This window comes from Prionailurus viverrinus, chromosome D3, assembly GCF_022837055.1.
Source record: "Prionailurus viverrinus isolate Anna chromosome D3, UM_Priviv_1.0, whole genome shotgun sequence".
NCBI lineage: Eukaryota > Metazoa > Chordata > Mammalia > Carnivora > Felidae > Prionailurus > Prionailurus viverrinus.
The window spans coordinates 16,793,463-16,817,106 of record NC_062572.1 but is presented as its reverse complement, the minus strand read 5'-3'; the positions used below and the strand labels follow the sequence as shown (position 1 = coordinate 16,817,106).

At 43.4% G+C, this 23,644-nt stretch overlaps 3 protein-coding genes and 1 long non-coding RNA gene across 4 annotated transcripts; 2 read left to right on the top strand and 2 right to left on the bottom strand.

Annotated features, from left to right (window-relative positions):
• Positions 1–68: 68 nt before the first annotated feature.
• Positions 69–9,996, bottom strand: GATC (glutamyl-tRNA amidotransferase subunit C). Its single transcript, XM_047827455.1, has 4 exons — positions 9,868–9,996; positions 9,601–9,773; positions 3,356–3,459; positions 69–1,401 (listed from the first exon to the last, which is right to left on the bottom strand). The coding sequence occupies exons 1-4, from the start codon at positions 9,946–9,948 to the stop codon at positions 1,349–1,351; spliced, it is 411 nt and encodes a 136-aa protein (XP_047683411.1). The 5' UTR covers positions 9,949–9,996; the 3' UTR covers positions 69–1,348.
• LOC125149000 (uncharacterized) lies at positions 2,060–2,981 on the top strand. The gene is made up of 2 exons (XR_007145774.1): positions 2,060–2,604; positions 2,869–2,981. It is a non-coding gene; the product is annotated as an uncharacterized LOC125149000 (long non-coding RNA).
• An 8-nt stretch (positions 9,997–10,004) lies between the features above and the next one.
• On the top strand, positions 10,005–13,153 carry TRIAP1 (TP53 regulated inhibitor of apoptosis 1). Its single transcript, XM_047827457.1, has 2 exons — positions 10,005–10,194; positions 11,150–13,153. The coding sequence occupies exons 1-2, from the start codon at positions 10,048–10,050 to the stop codon at positions 11,231–11,233; spliced, it is 231 nt and encodes a 76-aa protein (XP_047683413.1). The 5' UTR covers positions 10,005–10,047; the 3' UTR covers positions 11,234–13,153.
• A 467-nt stretch (positions 13,154–13,620) lies between these two features.
• Positions 13,621–15,480, bottom strand: LOC125148998 (cytochrome c oxidase subunit 6A1, mitochondrial). The gene is made up of 3 exons (XM_047827456.1): positions 15,328–15,480; positions 15,035–15,177; positions 13,621–13,898 (listed from the first exon to the last, which is right to left on the bottom strand). Exons 1-3 carry the CDS (start codon positions 15,428–15,430, stop codon positions 13,815–13,817), a joined length of 330 nt encoding a protein of 109 aa, XP_047683412.1. The 5' UTR covers positions 15,431–15,480; the 3' UTR covers positions 13,621–13,814.
• Between the last annotated feature and the right edge of the window lie 8,164 nt (positions 15,481–23,644).

The window sequence follows — 23,644 nt, the reverse complement described above, 5'->3', positions numbered from 1 at the left end:
GAGGCACACAGCGTGAATGGAAGAGGGAGAGAGAATCCCAAGCAGGCTCTGTGCTGCCAGTGCAGAGCCCGATGCGGGGCTTGAACTACAAAGCTGTGAGATCACGACCTGAGCCGAAACCAAGAATCGGATGCTTAACCAATTGAGCCACTTAGGTGCCCCTAAATGAAGCCACTTTAAAGAAAAAAGGAGCATTTAAGATAGGGCAAAGGAATGAGAAGAATAAAACAGACCTTTTAAAGTTGGAAGCAGCATAAAGATCACTGGAAAATTCTTAAAACCAACTCTGGCGGTTTGGAGGGGGGAAAAATCTCTTTAATTTTTGCTTCTATCACTTTTATCCCTCAATCTGTTTTACTTAACTTTGGTATCTGAGCCTTCTTAAAACACAAAATCAAAAAACTCCAGTATCTTGGATTCTACTCAATTCAGTAATCGTGGTGGGGACAGGGAGGCTACTTTGTTCCAGACCTGGGTCTTTTTGTTAAAAAGCCACTTTATTGAAGTATGATTGATATGTAAAAGGCTGTACTTATTTAATATATACGAATCAATGAGTTTGGGGTTAAGCGTATACCGGATCACCGTCAAAGCTATAACCATATCCATCACCTCCCCAAGTCTCCTCCCTCCTTCTTTAAGATTTATTTGTGGTAAGAACATTTAATATAGTATCTACCCTCTTAGCAAATTTTTAGTGTTCGATATAGTACTGTTAGCTATTCCAGGGCTATTTTTATTGTAAGTTCTTTTCAGAAAAACTATAGCTATGGCTAGTATCCATTTTGAGTGTAATGACTTTGTGGGATGGTGGATGATTGTAGGTTAGGAGTTCCCAAGCTGTAGAGTCTACTTTGAACACTCTTCAGACATTAGGAGAAAGTTAGCCTTCTGCTCTGAATAAAGTGGGTACCCAGGAACAAACTTGAGTTTGTTTGGTAAAGATACAAGGTTTCTTAGATGACAGAAACAGTAACTGAAAAGTACAACACAGGTTGTCATATGGCGATCAGATACACTGTCTAATAGTTATGTAAATAGAAAAACCGATTTACGTACAGTTTGGTAGACCACCGTTTTGGGAGGAGATAAAGGAGAATAACCTATACTGAACAGTGTGTGAATAAATATTTGATTCATTTCCTCAGAAAGTGACAGTACCTTTTACTTCCAGTAGAAGCAGGAACTCATTGCCTTGTTTTGGCTAGATATTTCCCAATGTTGTCTTCAGAGAGTTAGTTACTAAAAATCACTTAAACATCAGTTTTTTTCCAGGTAACCGAAGAAAGTGGAAATATTTGTGTTCGTGGTAACAAAATACTATCTTTGGGCCTCCATGAATAGCTAGTCAGTTGTGTGAAAAGGGCTGTTGTTCATCCTGCTTTGGCAAAGAGATATTACCTGTTTGAAAACAATAACAAAAAAGGATGTTATAGCTGAGCCTGTTTCCCAACTGACTCAACTGAGCTAACTTATCACTTGGTTTGTCACGAAAAATAAGCAATGCAAATAAGTGTAGCTACTACCCTGTTGTTTCTGAGTGTCTGAAAGAATAACAGTTACAAGTGAATCCTAATAAATGCACACTTTTCAATAAGGAGCAGAGACAGGTTAGCCAGTTAATATGCACATAGGAGTGGAAGGAAGGACATTAATAATTGTAAATTCACTTTCCCAAAAAGCAAAGTCTGACACAAAGTTCTATTTGAGAAATAACATATGTGATCAATGGCTATGTCTGTTAAAATAGTGACAACTATCAGGCTCTGAGATAAATTATAAAATCTTTTTTCTCTTCAGTTAATCTGAGGTAGTTTAGTGAACCAGGGGCCTGATTAAGAGTTGAGCCCACACCTTTTTTTTTTTTTTTTAATTTTTATTATTTTTAAGTAGGCTCCGTGCTGGATGAGAGGTTTGAACTCAAGACCCTGAGATCAAGAGTCACATGTGCTCAGGGTGCCTGAGTGGCTCAGTCAGTTGAGTATCCAACTCTTAATTTTGGCTCAGGTCATGATCTCATGGTCATGAGATCAGGCCCTATGTTGGGCTCCACACTGGGTGTGGAGCCTGCTTAAGATTCTCTCCCTCTCAAAAAAAAAACAAAAACCAAAAAGAAACAAAAAAAACCCCACATGCTCTACTAACTGAGCCAGCCAGGCACTCCAAGCCCACAAGTTTTTAAGCGTTCTTTCCCATACTGGCTTCAAGCAGCGCTTTCCTTTAACTGACTGGTCTTGACTGACTAGTCTTGATCAAAGAGGTAATCCTTGCACTGGGGGACTGATGTTTGTCTCTGAGACTACTTAGAATGGTTCTCCTCTGAGGTGATCTCCTGACTGTGAAGCTGGCATTTGGAAAACCATCTACCTGAGTGCTCAAGCTCACATTCCCACATGTCCAGACGGGTGCAGCAGTTCTGCATTCTGAAGACCCACCCATCTGTAGAGGAGCTAAAAGTTCAACCCACCCAGGATTCTGGATTTTATTATTGGCCCAGAGTTATTTTTAAGTTTTCATTTATAATAGTCACAGCAAATTTTAAAGATGCAAATCTCAACACCAGGGTTGCAAACTGATGGCTCCCAGGATGCATCTGGCTTGCAGGTATGTTTTATGTGGGTTTTTTTTGTTTGTTTGTTTGTTTTTTAAATCTTTGAATTAGCTCCCATACTTAAAATTTGGGAAATACCCCCCGGTGACCCAACGAAAATGCCAGATGTCTGGGTTCTCTGGGAATATGGGCTCACATTACTGCCTGGCACTGAATGAGGAGCAGTGAATGCCCTTTTAGGCAGAGCTTGAGCTCCAGATGTGCCACTGTATACACCTCTCTCCGCCACAGGGCTGTTTTGTTCATTCCTATTACAGACTGGTCCCTAGAAGTAAACATGACCCCTGGACTCTACTGCCACCTTAATGCCACCACCTATATTTGATTTATGCTTTTTTTTTTCACTATTAATAAATACGGGTTTTTTTCATTAGTTCCGGTTTTATTGAGAAATAATTGACATAACACTGTAAGTTTAAGGTGTACAACACAATGATTTAATATATGTATATACTGCAGAATGATTACCACAAGATTAGTTAATATCTCACATAGTTCTGATTTTTTTCTTGTGGTGAGAACTTTTTTAAGATCTACTCTCTAGCAACTTTCAAATACAGAGTACAGTACTGTAAACTATAGTCATTCTGTTCTACAGTGAAGTTTGTGCCTTTTGACCACCTTCACCTAGTTCCTACTTTATACTTTTCAAAATACTTTCATGTAGCAAAATTTGGGCCTCAAAGCTACCACTGTGTTCTTAGTTCACTGAGGGACAGTTAAACCACTTTGGGCAAAACATACCTGGGGGAGCCACAAAATACTCCTCCACAACTCGATGGGCATTTTGTAGTAGTTCTTCAACACAGTTGCCTTCTACCACATTGTCAGATCTCAAGTACAGACATCTACAAAACCAGAAGCTCAAGGTTACCTTCTCAGAGAATAGGCTTCTAGAGCATGGGTGGAGAGGGTCAAGAATGGAAAAAATGGAGCAGCATATTCTTGAGTTGTGGTTACTGTTCAAAGATAGAGGACTTGTCAACAGTAGACCAAATAACAATCTGCAGTTGATAGATTCTCTCAACCACTCAGTGAGGTAAGTGATAATTATTCCTCAGGACTGATATGTTCAACCATGGGTAAGTTGCTTTTGGTGAAGACAGGTAAGGCAATTACAATAAAATGTGTTAAATCTAACAGGTAAGCAAAGCTTGCCAAGGGAATAGAAAGGGGCACCTAATCTAGCCTGGGTGAGGAACAGACATTCAGAATAGGTGATGTCACTGCTAAAGGATGGGCAAGAAACCACTGGATTGTTGGGATGGGAAATGGGCTTCCAGGCAGGTGAAGAAACTTGCTCAAGAGTGGTTATTAGTGGTTTAAGGATATTAGCTCCTAAGTGACAGGATGGAGTCTGAACACAGTTCTGTACCCCTTGTACCCATAAGATGAGTTGTTTTTTCACTGTAGCCACCTTTATGAATATGAAAGTATCTGCCCTTACATAGCTCAAGAATCTCCCACTGTTCTCTGGGCCTCATGGCTTCATTAAAGTATCCAAATGGCAGGCTAGTGAAACCAAACTGGAATTGAACATATCTATGGGGCTTCGCTGCCGTTTGAAGGTTTACAAGTGCATGGCAAAATGTCTGAGTCTGCTTCTAGATACTTGAGCTGAAAAATAAGCAGTCTCTCTGCTCAATCACTGATAGGGGAGCAGGCAAACTCGTTCCACTTTGAGCCAGACATAGACCGAGGGCTAAGCCTAACAGGACAAAAGGGCAAGGACATTACATGAACATCCAGGCAAAGGCTGCAGAGGGCTAAGTTGTCATGATAAGGTTCTTCTGGGAAAGGCCTAGTTCTGTTTCTTTTGTGGCACTTACCCTAGGGCTAGACACAATAAACATGGTATGGACCGGACAGAGCTGGAGTCTGTTCCAGGATCTGGCACTATCTTAACTGTGTGGCCTTGAGTAAGAATGATCTTTCCAGACCTTCACTTTCTTGCCAGAAAAATGAAGGTTGCACTTGATTTTTTTTTTTTTTTTAACCATACAGGGGCTTAAGAAAACTTGGAGAACAAAATAAAAATTATCTGTAAAGGTAACCACTGGACCTTCTGGAGTTTATATTTCTGTTGGGTGGTATAACAAAATGACTCCGGGCTCCTGAGTCAGCTGAATTCAAATCTTAGTGCCACCCATGGCACATGGGCAAGTTACCCTCTCCATGTACCTGTTTCCTTATTTGTGGAATGCTTCATAGAATTGCTGGGAAGATTAAATACTAAAGAAGATCTGATAATGCTGGGCCTGCATTTTCACCACGGTAAGAGGTGGGTGCCGAATAGCACCTGCTCCTTTCAGAAAGAGTTAGTGCACACAGGCACACCTCAGTCCCCACCGCTCAGTACACCTATGCACTTAACCTGCTGTAATCATGCATGCCTGCCTAGTCCCTACAGACTGAAGACTGCATTGTCCCGGGGCACTTGAAGAGTCTGATGAAGTAAGCCTCTGGTACCAACAGGTGGTGAAAAGCTACTACTGCTTCCCCACAGATGTAATAGCAATGGATTTATTCACTCATTTAGTAATCCAGTTTTCTATGTAAGTGATGTTTCCAGAAAAAATCCACTCCTTTAAATACCACACATTTTTACCTAAATACTGATTATGATGGAGTTGTTTCCAGAAGAAATCCACACCTTCCTATTTCCATAATCCTAGACTACTGAACCCAGGGTCTCTGTGAGGGTGGCACCTCAGTAGTTCACTTGACAAGTCACCTAACTTTTGTTGATCTCAGAATCACACACAAAATCCAAATGGGACCCAATGAAATTTTTAGGTGCCTCTAAATTACTGATTGACTAAATGTCTACCTGACCTCATTTCTCAGGGTTTGACAAGAGGATTAAGCCCAAATGCTATAGGGCACCCAATGTGATAATAAATCAACTATCTCTCTGGGCTAGTATGAATTATGTACTCCTTGGAAGCACTGAAAAAAGCCACTTGAATCTTTATGCGTTCTGGTTCAGATGAAAAATCCTGGTTGAGAAAGGCTTCTGTGAACTAGAAATCCTTGCCCTCTAAAGTTCATAGACATGGCACATTAACCAGTAACTGGAAGATCCTAATAAAAAGCAGTTTAATGGAAAGCACTATGGCAGCACTGAGGAAGAAGTACCTCTATCGGCCCTTGGACTGACCAGATAAGAGTTCTGCTGCTGGTGCTGGGCTGCCACAAGTCCTTTTTCTGGGCATCACTCTATTTCCATCTATAATAAGCCTTTTCCCTCCTGCCTAATCAATTTCTAATTTGATGCAGACTGGAATGAGAGTTAATCAATTTGGCTAAGAATTTTCAGTTTGAATAAGACTCTGAGGGACAGCCTAAGTACTGAAGTATTTGGCTGCAGTCAGAGCTGTCATCATCGGAGTCCCTCTTGAGATAAGAGAGAATTAAGGTTCTAGAGGCTGACTTTAGATGGCATATCTATTTTTTTTTTAATTTTTTTCTAATGTTTATTTTTGAGACAGCATGAACGGGGGAGGGTCAGAGAGAGGGAGACACAGAATCTGAAACAGGCTCCAGGCTCTGAGCTGTCAGCACAGAGCCCGACGCGGGGCTCGAACTCACGGACTGAGAGATCATGACCTGAGCCGAAGTTGGCGGCTTAACCGACTGAGCCACCCAGGCGCCCCTAGACGGCGTATCTAGAACAGTATTTGAGAGCTGAGGCTCTGAGTTCCAAGTCCTGGATTCTCTTACTAAACCTGTGAGACTCTGGGGCATATTACATAAGCTTTCTGAGCCTTGGTTTCTCCATCTATAAAGCATATACTAGTATTTACCTTCCAGGTTTGTATGTGACAACTGAGATAACACAAAAAATCTTAGCACCTGGCATGTAAGCGTGCTAATGCTTTTTAGCTCAATCGAATGATAGGGTAAGGTATTAATGTGCCAAGAGATTTCTAATAGCCTCAGTGCTTTTACACCTAGTGTAAAATGGTTTAATACTTGCCTTAACTGGGTTCCATTTCAAACATCAGTGAGGCAGTATGTTCAAAAACATGAAAGTCTTACAAGTGCTACATCTCTAAAATGGAATCACAAACCCAAACTGATTTCCAAGTTTATGGCAAGACTGCAGACCACTGAATACCAAGTCACTATTCCACCTACCAGATCCAAATCCCCTTTTCATTAATTCTTCCCTGAGTAATAGTTGCACTTCTCTATAGTTCCCCTTTAGATGATTGGGGAAATTCTGACTCCTCTTTGTTCTTCTATTTGCTCCTTTCCTAAAGATACTAATAAAGAACATTCAACAAATATTTACTGAGTGCTTGGTGCTAGACACTGAGAATATGATGAGCAATAATAGATAAGCTCCCTGGAACATGGATAAGCAATAGGAGAGGGGCAGAGAATCAAATATTACAAATACGGGTGCCTGACTGGACCAGTTGGTAGAGCACGTGACTCTTGATCTCAGTGTCATGAGTTCAAATCCTATGTTGGGTGTAGAGATTAAAGTAAGTAAATAAATATTACTCAAACGGATGTATAAACACATATAAAATTATAGCTCTACTGAATACCATGAGAGACAGGTGCTGAAAGGGAACCTGACTTGATAGAGAAAAATGAAAAATCTCCCTGAGGGAAGAGGCAGTTGAAATCTGAAGAAGAAAGGAAATGAAGTTTAGCAAAAGAAAGTCGTAGGAGGGATGAGGTAAGGATAAAGGCAAGGGCCCAGAATTCCAAGAAGGAAAAAGAATGGAGAGCTCAAGGAACTGAAGGTGACAGCCCTGTCTGGAGGTAGGCAGGGGCTAGGTTAAATGATGCATTGTAGGCTCTGGTGAAGCTTTGTCTTTATCCTAAAGAACACTGGAGAGCCTGAAATCTTGGGTAAGAGAATGACATCAGATTTCTATTTTGAAGTGTTATGTAATTGTGGGCAAATTGTTTGACTTCTGTAGACCTGATCATCAGATGACAAAATAAGAGAAAGGATGTGAAAGAAACAAAGGTGGGAGGAGAAAACAGGAGCCTAGCAAGCACTTTACACAGAGGTTATGGTTACAAAAAGGTCTGTCTCTCTCTATTGGCACTAATGGCAGCTAATCATTTTTTGCTCTCACCTATACTAGGAATGTATTTTTTTTAATCCCATCAAGAAAAGGGTAAGACAGGGGCACCTGGGTGGCTGAGTCAGTTAAGGGTCCGACTCGTGGTTTTGGCTCAGGTCATGATCTCATGGCTCATGAGTTCAAGCCCTGTGTTGGGCTCTGTGTTGACAGTGCGGAGCCTCCTTGGGATTCTCTCTCTCCCTCAAAATAAATAAAAAAGGGGGGGGGGGCAGAACTGTAGACTTCCCTGCTTTTTATGAGCTACATACCGACCCTTCCCAAGAAACTGTAGTCCCAAACAGCAAAACAAGTCTGCTTTTCAAAAAAGAGCAGTTTCTTTTAAATATATTTTTAAATCTTTAAAATATATTAAGATTTGGTAACAACTGGTAGAAGTGGAGAGAGGCTGCACCCTTTTATATAATAAAAACTACTTTGTCAAAGACCTGCCCCCGTATTGCATTACACTATACTACCTCACTATTTGTGTTAGTATCCCATTTCTTTATGCATTTGTAAACGTCCTGGCCCTCAGTATAAAATGAAAAGTTAGAACTTCCCTCTGCATTTCCACCTTCTTTAAAACTAATCATTGTTAAGTTTCTTGCATGCTCTTTGAGGGAACAAAACATGACTTAATGCATATACCAGAACATACCAAATAGATTACACACTAAAGTATTGATAATCCCATACACAATGTTCTGAATTTTGCCTTTTTTATTAAATATATCTTGGGACCTTTCCATGTCAGTATATATAGCTGTTTCACTATTTGTCAAATATCCCATTGTATGATGATGTATTTAGCCATGAAGTACACTTAGAGACTGTCTTTTTGTTTCTTGAACTTAAAAAAAACCTTATACTTTTTTTAAAAATGTTTATTTTTGAGAGGGGGGGAGGGGCAGAGAGAGAGGGAGATAGAGGATCTGAAGTGGGCTCTGTGCTGACAGCAGAGAACCCAATGTGGGGCTTGAACTCATGAACTACAAGATCATGACCTGAGATGAAGTCGGATGCCCAAACAACTGAGCTACCCAAGAACTCCTCACATTTTTTAAAAATTCATTTATCTATTTTAAGTAACCTCTACCCCCAGCATAGGGCTGGAACTGACGACCCCAGAGATCAAGAGTCATATACTCTACCGATTGAGCCAGCCAGGGGCCTCTTCTTGGCTTTTGTTGTTGTTGTTGTTGTTGTTTTGTATTATAAACAGATCTGGACACCCTGAACACTGGATGCACTTTTACAGATATGTCCATAGGGATCACTAGGCCAGAAAATATGTACAGGACATATTTTGAGACAGGGATCCAATAAGTAAGCAAGTCAAATATGGGCTCACATTCTACTAACAAGGGACAGATCAACAAAAATACAAAAATAAGATAATCAAGAAAGAGAAGAAAATCCAACAAGGAAGTCAGTGATTGGAAAGGGAGAGGGCATTTGGAGAAGGAGAGGACTTACAGAGGAGAGATGCCAAGGAGACAGGCTATCCAAGAAAAAGATAACAGCAAACGCAAAGATCCTACACAAGGAACGAATTTGGAATGTTGGAGGAACAGTAAGAAAGGTAATATAGCTGGAGTAGAGTAGTATGTCCAAGGGGTAGGCAGAGACTCTGAACTAGGGCCTTGAAGGTGGTTATCAATTCGAACACTGTTCTTGTTACACTGGGAGGCCTGGAGGATTTTAAACGAGAGTGATGGGATCCATAACGAACAAGGGAAGGAATGAAACCACTTACCCCGCGGGGTGACCGTGGGCAAGTTCTCGCACCTCGCTTAAGGCCTTTTTCCCTTCCGTGAAAGCACACACTAATCGCCACCTCAAATGACTGCGAAGGCGCAACAGACAAGGCTTCGGGGTACGCGGCCTCGAGTGTTTTACCTGTCCTCCAATACTGATTCCATGGGCTCCACCCCGTCCGTGTCCACGGCGCGGAGCCGGTCGGCAAAGGCGATGGCTTTCTCCAGTCGTGCCACGGCCTCTTGGCTGCCGAAGTCCACAAGCGCTAGACGCTCCAGGTGCTCGATCACCTCAGCGGTGACACGGCCACTACCCTGGGCGGATGAGGCGGAGAATGGGGGTCATGGGTGGTACCTGCTCCGTGTCCCGACCTGCTTCACCACCCGCCTAGACACCCCCGGCCTTTACCTGAGGATCCGTCTTGGAGGTGAAGCCCCGGTGCCAGCCCATCCAGGACCGATGGCCCAGCAACACCGCACGCGCCCACATTTCTCTCCTCGGCCGCCGTAATGCGTCCACACGTAAAGTCGAGCGACGCGCTTAAGAGTGACGACATCAGAGCGCGCCGCCACTGCTGCCGCCGCCGCCATGAACAGCGTAGGGGAGGCCTGCACTGACATGAAGCGCGAGTACGACCAGTGCTTTAATCGCTGGTTTGCCGAGAAGTTCCTCAAGGGGGACGGCTCCGGGGACCCGTGCACCGACCTCTTCAAGCGCTACCAGCAGTGTGTTCAGGTGAGCGCTCAGTTGGCCAGGGCCCTCTCGTCCTCTCTGCGGTGTCCCGGGCCACACGCGTAGTATCTTGCGGGAGTTGGAATTGGGAGGGTGAAGAAAAGCCGCAGTGAGGGCAGTGGCAGGAGCTGTCTCCCCATCATCACTACCAGGCTGCCTGGTATCTCTCTGAATGACAAAGTTAAATATTTTTGCAGTGCTTTACGTCTTACGGAGCACAGTAGCATCCTTTGGTCCTCATCCTAAACTTGCAAAGTGGGCATAGTTCTTATTTTATACATGGAACACTTACGCCCCCAAACAGGAAGTGATTAGTGCAAGTTCACCAGAATCGTTTCCCTGATTTTTGCGGTAGTGCACTATTCCACTATTACGTTGGAGGGGGAAGCGCGGTGTTAAGTATCTCTGGCCTGTTAGACGTCAGTCTCTGGACTGATTTTGTTGTTTTAATTCCTTCATTGGCCTGTTTGATTTCTGAACTGCCAGCCAGCTAGGAAATGTTCATTCCAGTTCAATGAATTAGATTGTAAGCACAGCACTGGGCACAGCACTCCCAGTTAATTTAAAACGTCCACAGGGTAATTCCAAGTTGCTATCTTTGTCCTATTTACAGATGGGAAAGTGAGGCTTCCTTAAGGTCACATAGCCAATAAGTCCTGGAACGCAGATTTGAGTTTGTGTCCATCACAGTAGAGTGGAGATACTGTTTAAATTCCATGTTTGAATTTTGACGATTCCTCACACCACCTTTCCAATCTGTCTCTGGTCTTACATTCAATTTCTTCGTAATGGTACTCAGGTTTTAAAAAGTACAGGTCTTGAATCATGGTTGTTGGTTTTTTTTGTTTTGTTTTTTGTTTTGTTCCAATCTGATTTATTAGTTTTGTGCCATCGTATTTACAAAGTTTGGTGCTCAAGCTTCATATAGATCTGTTTCATGTGTTTTTCCTTCCATCAGAAAGCAATAAAGGAGAAGGAGATCCCCATTGAAGGACTGGAATTCATGGGCCATGGCAAAGAAAAGCCTGAAAGCTCTTCTTGACCTTGACAGTCTCCTTGAAAATGGACTCCTCGAATCAGGAAATAGAGGACACTGGATTTCGTCAGTTAAGGCTGTTAAAATAGCCATCGATTTGATGAGTTTAGGAGGGAGTTTTCTTTCCTCCTTAATTTCCTCTCAATTGTGTAAGAGGATGAACCATCACTCTTTGCTTTGAGAGGATTTCTTACTCGGGCATCTTGCAGGAACTCCATGTGCTAAAACTGAATGATTTCTTAGGATTATGATCTGGGATAAGCTTTAAGTATCCTTTGTATGTGAACACTGATAGACTTGTCGGGATGATCAGGGTTGCCTAACCTCTTAAGTTTTGCTCTGAAGGACATGAGGTACATTGTACTGGGATTATTCATGGAAACGATTGGTTAGGATCTCTTCTCTCAGGGAGCTAATGCTCTGAAAAAGGGATCCCAGCACAAGTTTTAATCAATGCTTGGGAGCATGGCTTTATTTCTATAGAACTGTTAAGATTGCTGGTGGACTGGGTTAGCCAACAGGAAAACAGCTTTAACAGAGTTCCCTGCCTTAAAAAGAGGTGTCAGATTTCAGATTAAGATGTGAAAGCTTGAAGAATATTGCAGTAAAAACCATTTCAGAGCTCACAGTGTAGTTTAGGAATTAAGATTTCATGGAGTAACTATGGAGGAACATCCTAAATTGCAAAGATCTGCTGTTGCCAGTTTTCAACCCAAGTCAATTAAGCCAACCAGTATTATCTTAAAACTGCCAAAATGCTGCATCTGGTTAAAAGGTTAAAGAGTTTGCTTTATTTGCCTCATGTATCCACCCTGCCCTGGAATGTCTGTAATCATGAAGATGGAATAAATTGTAACATCTAGTTTCATTATTTGCCCCTGGAGAACTCAGTGCACTTTATGGAACAGCTATTACACTGTAACCCCACATATTCCATATGCACACTAAGGGAGAGTTTTGTTTTATAACTTAAAGGTGAAAAGTGAAGATTTATCTAAGTGAAATAGTGTGCTATAACAATTAGAAACCTCACTGATTTCTGAAGTTTATTCCCACAGTAAGCTACACAAACAATATGCTTATATAACTGCACAAAAAAAATGCCAGGATCAGGTGAGCACTTACACACTTTGGAATGTCAGGTAATCACCAAAACTGCATATATTGAGTAATTTGGTTCACACATATATACCCAATATAGTATGAAACAGTTTACAGAAGGCAAAAATTCTATTATCCTCTCCAATTTACCAATGACTACTTCATATTTAACATGGCCAGTCCTTAATGTCATTTCAAGACATTCTACATTTATATTTTTGACTGGTTACAGTCCATTATACAAGGATTAGAAGAGATCATTGGAACCCAGTTGAGGGATGCCAGGCAGCAAGCCAAAAAGTACATCTGTTCTGACCTCAGACTGGCCACAAGTACAACAGTTCCATAGTGACTTGGAAGCACAAGCACAGGCTGCGGTTAGATCACAAAATGGTAAAGACAGCAGGGATCCTTTTTTTCCTTACTGTAAATGGCTTTCATATCTTGTGTTTCCATTTGCCTCACCTCTGCAGTACTAGTTTACTGTGTGTACTGTGCAATACCAAAACCTGGTAGCCTCTTGCTCTTTACTACCCAACTGTCTGATTGAGCCTCAAGAATAAAACCAGCTCCAAGCCAACCATGTTCTTCCACTGTAATTGCTACTGAGGGAATATTTTTTTCTGATTGTTCTTCATTCTTTTTTGACTTCGTCCTCCCCATAAAGTGACTCCAACTATCTCAGCTACTTCAGAGATTTTAAATTTTGAGGAAGAATGAATGGCTCTTTAAGGGTGACTTTGTTACTATTACTATTGTTTCTCCTTAATTCTTAGTGCTATAAGGTTTTAATTCCAGAAACAAATAAAGCCAATGGTATATGCAGAAATGTGTCATACTGCCTTCATTTCTCCAAAAGTTTGACCATTTCAGCCTTCAGGGTGCTGAGAGATGACCCCAAGATGAGAACTTGACACCTTTGGAGAAAATGATCCATTGGGAGTATTCTTCAACAAATGCTGGTGGAATGGGACAAGAGAAGGCTAGGACACAGGAAGCACTTTCTCTAGAGAATCAAAGATACTGCTTTCAGATATTAATTGCAGGTATTCTACTGGCCACTCAGTATCTTTGCCACCCAAAATCTGTCAAGACCCAATCTCAATTCTTAAATCAGCTCCATTCATGGTCCCTTTGCTTTACCCACCCCAGGCATAAGAAACCAAGGACAAGTCTGATATAAACACTTTCTACAGGCCTATAAATGATGGCCATAAACCTTCACGGCAGAAACAAATAACATTAATGCTGATTTCTGAGGGAAAAACACCACCAAAGAATGCAACTCCAGCTCATGGACCAATCTAAGTTATTTATTTAAGCCATCTCCTGCCATAGCAAAGGGATGGAAGATCAGTATACTGGTCATCATTTGATACAAGTAAGGAAGGTGAGCTTAAGGTCCCATATACTTTTCTGGTCCGTGTGCAGAGTCATGGTCCAAACCAGTGCTGTGGTCCCCAATGGGTTATGGTCCAGGTTCTCTTTATTCATCTTCATAGCCGGTCGGAAGTGGATTCACGTGAGAGTTATGGAATAGAGTATGATTACCATCTCCCCAGGGAAAGGGCTGTGGAGTGAAGATGTCAATTAGGCAATTCCAGAGAAGAGTTGAGACTGCCATGAACTGCTTAAGATACAGGGTATGTGACAGACAATACCTGGCAACTAGTCTATCAGTGCTGTCTTTACGAATCACATCAGCTGTATCAGAATGGAAGAGGAGTATGGGGGAGGAGATGCTTATTTAAATACAGACTTCTGGGCTTCATTCCAGATATAAAACAAATCCCTGGACTGGAAACTGCAACCTACCTTCCTCAATTATTTTGCATGCTCCCTTTGAAAAGCATGGTTTCCAACCCTGGATGATTTTGCCCCTCCAGGGACATTGGGCAATATCTGAAGACATCTGGGGTAGGGCATCTAGTGGGTAGAGGTCAAGGATGCTGTTAAACATCCTAAGTCTCATAGGATAGCCCCTTGCCCCAACAAGAACTATCCAGCCCCAAATGTCAACAGTACTGAGGTTGAGAAATCCTGCTATATGGCTTCTACTGTACACAGGTGGGAGTGGGGCTCAGACTCAAAAATTCTGAATGTAAGACTCTAGCTTAAGTTTCTATAAAGCCAGCCCTACCTGGGCTAAGTGATGTAACAGTTATTAAAGTGCCAGAAGGGTCTTTTGTTAAGAATATTTACAACAAACAATGGAAAACAAATGATTACATCTATATCAATAGCAAAGGACAAAGCAGTTGAGAAGATAACTAGCAGAAATAAGAATAAGAGAAGCTGTTAGTCTCTTCATTATGCAGCTAGTACCCTGCCAAATGCCCAGGTCCTAGAAAGGTGAATTACCTTCTGACTTTGCCTCCGTAAGGGAGATTCCCAAACCTCCAAGTCTTATACAACCCACAGTTTCAGAACAGTATAGAAGACAGAGGTGGGATGAATCAGAAAAAAAAAAAAAAAAAAGGAAAACTTAAGGGCACTTTTATATGACCTTGAAGAAAAACAGATGTGGCCCCCCCCGAGTCTCAGTTACCCTTACATAAAACCAGAGAAAATACAAATTTATTTGTGAGCATTAAATGAGAAATTGTTGTACACGCCAGGCACACAGGACTTTAGAGAATGAAGAACCTGCACTAGGCATTTATAATAAAAGGAGAACGGACACTCGAAGAGCCTACAAGAGCGTACCTTGGACCTGATGCGGAGATGGGGGTAGGCGACGAACTCGGGTCTCTCGTGCTCTCCGTGATGCGACTTCAGGAAGACGTTCAGCATGCTCACTCCCACGCCAGGAAGAGCTACGAAGTAGGTGAGGGCCTTCCACATGCGAGCTGCAGAAGGGGGTACGACCGCTCAGGCCTGGTGTGGCGCCCGCCCCGTTTCTCACCCTCCACCCCCAAGGCCCCAGGCCAAGGTCACAGTCCGGCCCCGCCTCGCTCGAGTGGGGCTGAGGCCCCCCACGCCGACCGCAACTCCAGTACCTGAGCCCTCCTCGCCGTGGGCGCCACTCGACATGGACCGCCCCAGCTGTGCCCCGGACCGACCTAGCAGCCCCGAAAACCGGGACGCAGCCGCCACCGCCATTTTCGACCTGCACAGCCTCAGAGCCGGAAGCGGAAGTAGAAAGTGGGCTGGAGGGCGGGACCACAACCTCAAAAGCAAACACCTATTGGGCGGAGCCTTCTCGCCTTAACTGGAGGAGCCTGCGTACTATCAAAATCCTCAGAGCCACCGATCTTGAGAGAGCATGCGCTCTGACCCTTCCGTGTGCACGCCCCTCTCCCGACAGTCCCCACCCTGGTGAGGCTAAGCGAGGCGAAGTGGGAGAGGTTTATGAAGCGCGCTCTGGCATCCGGGAGCGCTGTCTTCGTTGGAGTCCGTAGACAGCAACTGGAAGTTCTGAGCTCAGAACATCCCATCTCAAATGCCGTTCCCATTCCTCCCCGTCCTGTGACGTCATTTTTAATCGCACTTGACATAATAGTCGTCATCATTATTACTTTATCTGTCTTCCCTACTAGAATATGAACTCTGTGATGCCAGAGTTTGCCACAGCAGCATTCCCAGAGCCTGGCATGGTACCTGGAACGTAGCAGGTGCTCAATACAAATTTGTTGAATGAACGAGTGAATGAATGAATGAATGAGTAGTAACGGGAACCAGAAGGAGCCCTGGAATTGGTGCCAGAAGATTGGATTCTGATCCTGCCTCAACATCCTTAATTTGTGGCTTCTTTAGTCATGTTAGCCTTCTCTCCCTTGAAACTCTGGAAACAAAAATTGGCATCTGTTTTGTCTCTACAACCCCCTTCCCCCACTTCTTCCTTCCTTTTTCTTCCTTCTCATCTAAAAGCAGTTTTAAAAATAAAAGTTAAAATAACAATAATAGAGGAGAAGGCAGTGTGAAGACTGAGGCAGAGATTGGAGTGATGTGGCCACAAAAAAAGAGAAGCTGGCAACCACCAGAAGCTAGAAGAGACATGGAATGGATTTTTCCCTATAGAGGCAGTTCAAAGGGATCATGGCCCTGCTAACACCTTGATTTTGGACTTCTAGCCTCCAGAACTGTGAGAGAATAAATTTGGGGTTTAAAAACAACAACAACAACAACAACAACAACAACAACAAACAAAACAAAAAACAGAAAAAGATACTAAGATAAAGTGAAAGTAAACCTTTGGATCATAGGCCCCTTGGAGAATGTAATGAAAGCTGTGAACCCTTTCTCCCCAAAAATGCACCTGCTCGTAAGCACACGGTGTTGGGGGAAGAAGATAGCATAAAGTACATCTGGAGACCCCCCTAACAGAACTTGTGCCCCAGGTTAAAAACCCCTGAATAGGGGGAACAAACAGGGGCTCTGGTGTGGGAAGACTGAATTCACATTTGGTTTCCATCCCTTACAGCCATGTGACCTTGGGCAAATGAGATAAAATGAGGGGCACCTGGGTGGCTCAGTTAAGTGTCCGACTTCGGCTCAGGTCATGATCTCACGGTTCATGGGTTCGAGCCCCACATCAGGCTCTGTGCTGACAGCTCAGAGCCTGGAGCCTGCTTCGAATTCTGTGTTTCCTTCTCTCTCTGTTCCTCCCCTGCGCTCTCTCTCTCTCTCTCTCTCTCTCTCTCTCTCTCTCTCTCAAAAATAAAGATTCTTAAAAAAAATGAATGCTGTAAGTCTATGCAGTTTCATGAAGACAAAAATTTAGAATTGTGTTACTACAGCATCACAGTCTGACCTACCATTAGATCTTTGAGCAATCCAGGGTTTTTACAAATTATGGTACACCATATGATAATGTCAGGATCATCAAATTCCTAGGTATCCTCAAACACAGCCAAAGAGTATATGAGGCCCCAAAGTGTGGCCATGGAAAACATCCATGCTGAAGGGTCAGGAAATCTTTGGTCTGCCACTAGCTGTTTCCTCTTTTCTAAAATGGTAATGTAATACCCATGTATTCAACCCTTTATCCAATAAATATTTATCAGAACCCAGCTCCACCTCGGGAAGTTACTCAACTTCCAACTATAACAATGAGATTTCATCTAATAAATATTAACTAAGGAACTACTATGTGCCAGGCATGTGTAGCAGTACAAACCAGGTATAAGATCTCTCATGTAACTTCCATTCTAGTGATGGAGAAAGGATTAAATGAAAAATGTCTGAGATACATTAAAAATTCAACAAGTATTCATTTTCTCATAGGGCTTTCATACACTTTGCACAGTGGTACTGCTACGTAAAGATTCTATCATGGGCGTGGCTCACAGCACATAGTTAGGCATGATGCTTATGATCTTATTGCCAGGTAAGCTCAACATTTCCAAAGCCTGTGACAGTTTAGACAGTCCAGGAAATGCAAATCATCAATACAAAGAATAGCTAATATTTTTGGGACATTTATTTTGTGCCCATATCATGATTCATAAACACTTTATACAAGTTGTCTTCCTCGCCTCACTTAGTGAACACTTTGGAGTCACTTTTTTTTAATGTTTATTTTTGGAGGGAGAGAGAGAGTACACACACACAAGCATGAATGGGGGAGGGGCAGCCAGAGGGGGGGACAGAGGATCCAAAGCAGGCTCTGCACTGACAGCAGAGAGCCAGATGCAAGGTTCAAACTCATGAACCGTGAGATTGTGACCTGAGCCAAAGTCGGATACTCAACTGACTAAGCCACCCAGGTGCCCCTCATCTTTAACTCTCCTCTATCTCTCTCTCTCTCTCTCTCTCTCTCTCTCTCTCTCTCTCTCACACACACACACACACACACACACACACACACACTTTATATCCAATTCATCAGCAAATCCTACCAGCTCTTCCTTCAGGTGTATCCAGAATCTGACCAATTCCTACCACCCGCCACTACCAGTGTGATGAAAGATGTTGTCATCCCTCACCTGGACAACTGCAACAGCCTCCTAGCTGGTCTCCCTGCTACCTAGTCCTCATACAGTCTATTTGCTACATGGCAGTCAGAGGATCCTTTAAAACAGTTCATCTTCCCCCTTGGCTCAGAATCCTCCCATGACTCCCATCTCACTCAGAGTAAATACCAAAATCCTTAGAGTAAGATACCAGGTCCTATACACCCTGCCCCTGGCCACATCTCTCACATCATCCTTTCTATTTGCCCCTTTGCCCATTTCACTCCAGTTACATTGGCCTTCTTGCCTTTCCCCTTGGACATGCCACGCATGCTCCTTCTTCAGGACTTTTGCACATGCTCATTTCTTCTCCCTGGAAGAGGTTTCTCCTAGGTGGCCCCATGAATTGCTTCCTTATTTCACTCAAGGATGTGCTCAGAAGTCAGCTTATCAGAAAGGCCTTTCCAGACCACCCTGAAGTGAAAGAACTCCTTCCCACCCTGACACTTTATCCTCCTGACTGTACCTTACCTATCTGCATGGCACTTACCACCATCTGATATATTAAATATTTATTAATTTATTGTCTGCTTTCCTGCACCAAACACCACGGGGCAGGGACTATGTTTTGTTCACCAGTATGACCCCAGCACTTGGTACATGATAGGCACTCACTGAGTATACATTAATCCCAACCAAGATCCTGTGAATTAGACACTATTTTACCCACTTCTCATATAAGTAAACCATGACCCCAGGAAATTGTCCAAAGTCAGAAATCTTTAGGCAAGTGGTGGAACCAGGCAGTCTGGGACTCAAGCCAGCTCTTTTAACCTCAAAGCCATACAGGCTTTGCTTTAGGTATAATGATATCAAGTCCAAGAGGTCACCCTGCCAAGTTCATGCTGATCTGACGCTCCTAAAAAGGGATCAGCAAGAAAAGGAATAGCTATTTGATTTCTGACATCAGTGGGTTGGGAAAGAAAAATATTTCAAGTCATGGGGTCCTTGAGAATGGACAGAACCATCAAATGTGTCCTCGGGGTACTGAACTGGCAGTTCCCAGCCTGTGCTGCCTCTCACAGTGATCCCCAGGGCACCAGGCCTCTCCACGCAGGGAGCCTCTCCAAGGCCATGGCCAGCCAGGCCTGGATTTGACGTCATCCTCTCTGGCAGCTGGTAATGTTTATGCTCATGTTGAAGCCACTAAGGTCTTTGATGCTCTATTTCCTTGAAACAGGGAGCTGGCAGGTGGGTACCTCAATACCAGGGGCAGCTGATGATGAGGGGAGGCATTCTGTAAGACTAGAAGAGGTTGCCTAGCCAAGGACAGGGCTTACTTAGGGGAATGCTTATCTGGGGGTATCCTGCCTGCTATTCCTAATGTGATTTTTCCCATTTAAGAGCACCTCCGGTTTCTGGACCAATAAATATTTGTCTGCTAAGAGACTAATCCTAGGAAGTCACTGAGACGTTTTCCCACCGCACACCGCAGGGGAAGCTAGGGTGTTATGACCACCACCTCCATCTTCTGAATAGCTTGTCTGAGCTGTTCAGCATCATTAATTCATGTAACTAGGGTCTCAACTGTGTCTCTGGACTGGTGTGATGGCAGTGACCCTCGTGGAACATCCAGTCTAGAGGGAGAGGTTGACAAGTAAGCAGTTATTACTATTTACCATACTATTACAGTGTGATGGGTTCTACAATGGGAGGCAGTGTAGCATGGACCTTGGTATCAAGTTCAAGTCCCAGGTATGCTACTTACCTATCTAATCAAGGCGAAGTCAAGTTACCTTTTAGATTCTCACCTATGAATTAGAGTCATTACAAGGACATAACATTATAATAGTTATCAACTAACATTTATTAAGCACTTATCATGTACTGGGCCCTTCACATGTGCAACACTCCTATGAGATAGGTGCTATTTATTCTTATCCCCATTTTACAGACGAGGAAACTGAGATGCCAAGAGAGGTTGAGTGATTTGCCTAAGTTTCACAGCCCTTTAAATGATTGGGCCAGGAATCAAATCCAGATAGTCTTGGTCCTAAAGCCTGCACCTTTAATTACTGTGTGATATTGCTTCAATAACTCAAGTGACTTTAGCACAGCACCTGGCACAGAATGAATGCTCAAAAATTGTTAACTATTATTATTGCTGTGATCAGGAGAAGGGTACAGGGTCTGGGGAAGCAGGACAGAAAGGCATTTAGCCTGGGTTATAAAGGGGCAATCAGGGTAGTCTTTTTATAGGAGGTGACATCTAAGTCATGGCTCCTTCCCAAATAAATAAGAGTGAGTCAGGGACAAATTTGGGTTGGGAGGGAGATAAGAGTTTTCCAGGCAGACATCACCACAGAGAAAAGATGTGGGTACTATATCCGGGATTCCAAACAATGCTTAAGGCTGGAAGTGTGGAAGGAGGGAGCAAGAACTTAAAGGGTTCTCAGGCCGTGCTGAGTTAAGATTTTATCTGAAGGGTATTGAGAAGACTTGGCTTTAAGCAAGGAGAGAGATAATCGGCTTTGCAATTTAGAAAGATGCCTAACTGTAGTGTGCCCGAGAGGTTTGCACAGGGGACTGGCTGTGAAAGTCTGTTTCTTTGGGGCAATTAAGGCAGGCAGAATAGTGTAGCTTGCAGGTTAGGGCACTGGATTCTGAGGGGGGGGGGGTGCGGTGCTGAGCCTTGCCTCCTGGGTTGACTCTCTTGGCCTCAGTTCTCCCTACGTGGAGGACCAACAGCAAGGCATCTCTCAGAGCCTTCTTTTTTTCATTTATAAATGGAGCTAGTAACTGCCAAACTTCCAGGGCTACAGAGAACCTGGAATGTGGGGTGCGCCCAGTGAAGGGTAACTATTACTTATTTCTACAGCTCCCCCAACCCTCTGCCTAGTTAGGTTTTGGAGCAGGGACCACAGGCGTCATCCACCTCTTTAACCCCATAGGATTTGGTGCTTAATTATTTTCCCTTACTGGTTTGTGCTCATACACATATCTGTACCTGTAGCTTTGCTTAGGCTGGCCCCTCCTGGCTGGAAATGCTCTCCCCACCCTAATGCCCATCTTTGTCTGCACACGCCCCACCCAGTCCTCACTCCTACAGGCAGCCTTTCCTGATTGCATCGTGCTCTCTTGCTCTGGTCCCCCAGTGATGTTTAAGCTATGCGCGAAGACTATTCCATGTCCTTGTTTCCACCCTAAGCTCCAGGAGAGCTCTCCCCATTCCTTTCTGATTCCTCTGTACTCCCATACAGCCTGTAACAGAACAGGCAGAACAAAATGGTTAAGAAGTTGTGTTTTCAGGGTGCTTAGATGCCTCAGTTGGAAGAGCATGAGACTCTTGAAATCAGGGGGTGTGTAGCAATTACTAAAACACACCAAAAACTTAAAAAACAAAACAAAACAAAAACTTTAGGTTCTCAGATAAGGCTGGATTAAAATCCTGGTTCTGCTGCTTTTACCAGACAAATCACTCCCCGCTCCTTTTTTTTTTTTTTTTTTTTTTTTTTTTTCCTCTCATGTAGACTCTATGCCCAACATGGGGCTCAAACTCACAATCCAAACCCCAAGATCAAGAGTATATCACTCCATTGATTGAGCCAGCCAGGCAGCTCTCACTTGCCTTTTCTGTATCTTGGTTTCTTCACTTCAGAATGAAGAAGATATTAGTACTTACCTAGTATAGTTTTGGGGAGGACTGAATGTGACGATGTGTGTAAAAAAAAAATCTCAGGGGGTGCCTGGGTGGCTCAGTTGGTTAAGCGACCAACTCTTGGTTTTAGCTCAGGTCATGATCTCAGGGTTTGTGGGTTTGAGCCCGGAATCAGGCTCCATGTTTATGGCACAGAGCCTGCTAAGGATTCTCTCTCTCTCTCTCTCTCTCTCTCTCTCTCTCTCTCTCTCTTCCCCTCCCCTGCTCACATTCTTTCTCTCAAAATAAATAAGCTTAAAAAAATCTCAGCACCTTGCTCAACAAATGGTAATTTATATTATTGTTAACCGTCCACTGTTAAGTTAAAAGCAAAGCTGGTGTATATTATGTGAAACATACCTCAAAAAAGCTGTTGAACACAACAAAGCAGGCTACAAAATATTATGAAATGTGTATTTCCCGGGCTCCTGGGTGGCTCAGTCGGTTAAGCATCCGACTGCAGCTCAGGTCATGATCTCAATGCTCATGGGTTTGAGCCCTGAGTCAGGCTCTGAGTTGTCAGCACAGAGCCTGGAGTCTACTTCAGGTTCTGTGTGTCTCTCTCTCTCTGCCCCTCCCCCACTTGTGCTGTCTCTTCTCAAAAATAAACATTAAAAAAAATTTTTTTAAAAGAAATGTGTGTTTCCCTTTTTTTTTTTTTGTAAAATGCACAAAAATACTGTAAGGATTTTTAACTCATATGTTAACAGAAGTAATGTCTGGGTATTCGTTTTCTTTTAAAATTTACTACAATATATGTTACTTGTGTTATAAAAACAAAGGCTTTCACCAAAAAGCAGATGATTAAGTTGCTATCACTTCTGTTGCTGGTATTTGTCTCATCAGACTGTAAACCCCATGAGGACAGGGACCCCTTCGCCTGGTGCGGAAAAGGCGCTCAACAAACATTGACACAAACGGGACTGGATGGGGGCTTCTCTGGCACCCGCGCCTGCAGTACCGCTCTCTCCCTGTGGGTGGCAGGCTCCGCATGTGCGGGCACCGCCCATGAGTCTGGCTGGAGATGTGCCTGCGACCTTCAACGTGGCTGTTGGTCTCAGGATCCTTGAAGGAGAGAGAGAGGGGGAACCTGGGAGAAGGATAGAGGGCGCCGGCCTTAGGCTCAGGCCTCCTCCTTAGGGCCTTGCCTTTGAAACTTTCTCTGTTTCTTCCCTGGATTTGAACAAAAAGAGAAAAACTTCACTTCCTAGAGAATGGCCGCACCTCTCCCAACTCACCTTTTAGTGGAGGGCAGAGCAGAGAGACTGAAAGGCCCCCTGGGTCCGGGGGTGGGGGATGAGGGGAGAGAAAGAGAGATCATTCTGAAAATCTTCATCTTCAGAACTCATAACTCACATGGCGCTGCACTTGGCGTTGACTGTCCCCACCCAGTAGCTCTTTGATCTTAGGAGGGAGTTGTGTTAGCATCCCCATTTTGCAGTGGAGGGTCATTGTGGCTTAGAGAGGTAGTGCTTACTTAAAGAGACAGACCTCAGCTGTGTTTGATTCCGATCACTTCCCTTGACCCACCTCTGTATGTCAAACTGAGATTACCCTTGGAGCAGGTGTGTGCTCATTTAACTTACCATTAAATGATTAATACTAACAGCATCTATTTAACCTATCCTTACTGCAGTGTTGGCACTCGACATATATTATCTCATTTAATTCTTCCAACGACCCATAAAGTAAGAAGTACTATTATCCCCATTTTACAGATGAGGA

Coding starts and splice junctions, on each gene's coding strand:
- GATC (XM_047827455.1), bottom strand. CDS start 9,948: ATGTGGGCGCGTGCGGTGTTGCTGGGCCATCGGTCCTGGATGGGCTGG. Junction 9,774..9,867: donor CCTCCAAGACGGATCCTCAG/GTAAAGGCCGGG, acceptor TCATCCGCCCAG/GGTAGTGGCCGTGTCACCGC. Junction 3,460..9,600: donor GAATCAGTATTGGAGGACAG/GTAAAACACTCG, acceptor CTGGTTTTGTAG/ATGTCTGTACTTGAGATCTG.
- TRIAP1 (XM_047827457.1), top strand. CDS start 10,048: ATGAACAGCGTAGGGGAGGCCTGCACTGACATGAAGCGCGAGTACGAC. Junction 10,195..11,149: donor GCTACCAGCAGTGTGTTCAG/GTGAGCGCTCAG, acceptor TCCTTCCATCAG/AAAGCAATAAAGGAGAAGGA.
- LOC125148998 (XM_047827456.1), bottom strand. CDS start 15,430: ATGGCGGTGGCGGCTGCGTCCCGGTTTTCGGGGCTGCTAGGTCGGTCC. Junction 15,178..15,327: donor CCACGGCGAGGAGGGCTCAG/GTACTGGAGTTG, acceptor CCCCTTCTGCAG/CTCGCATGTGGAAGGCCCTC. Junction 13,899..15,034: donor ATCTCCGCATCAGGTCCAAG/GTACGCTCTTGT, acceptor TTCACTCCACAG/CCCTTTCCCTGGGGAGATGG.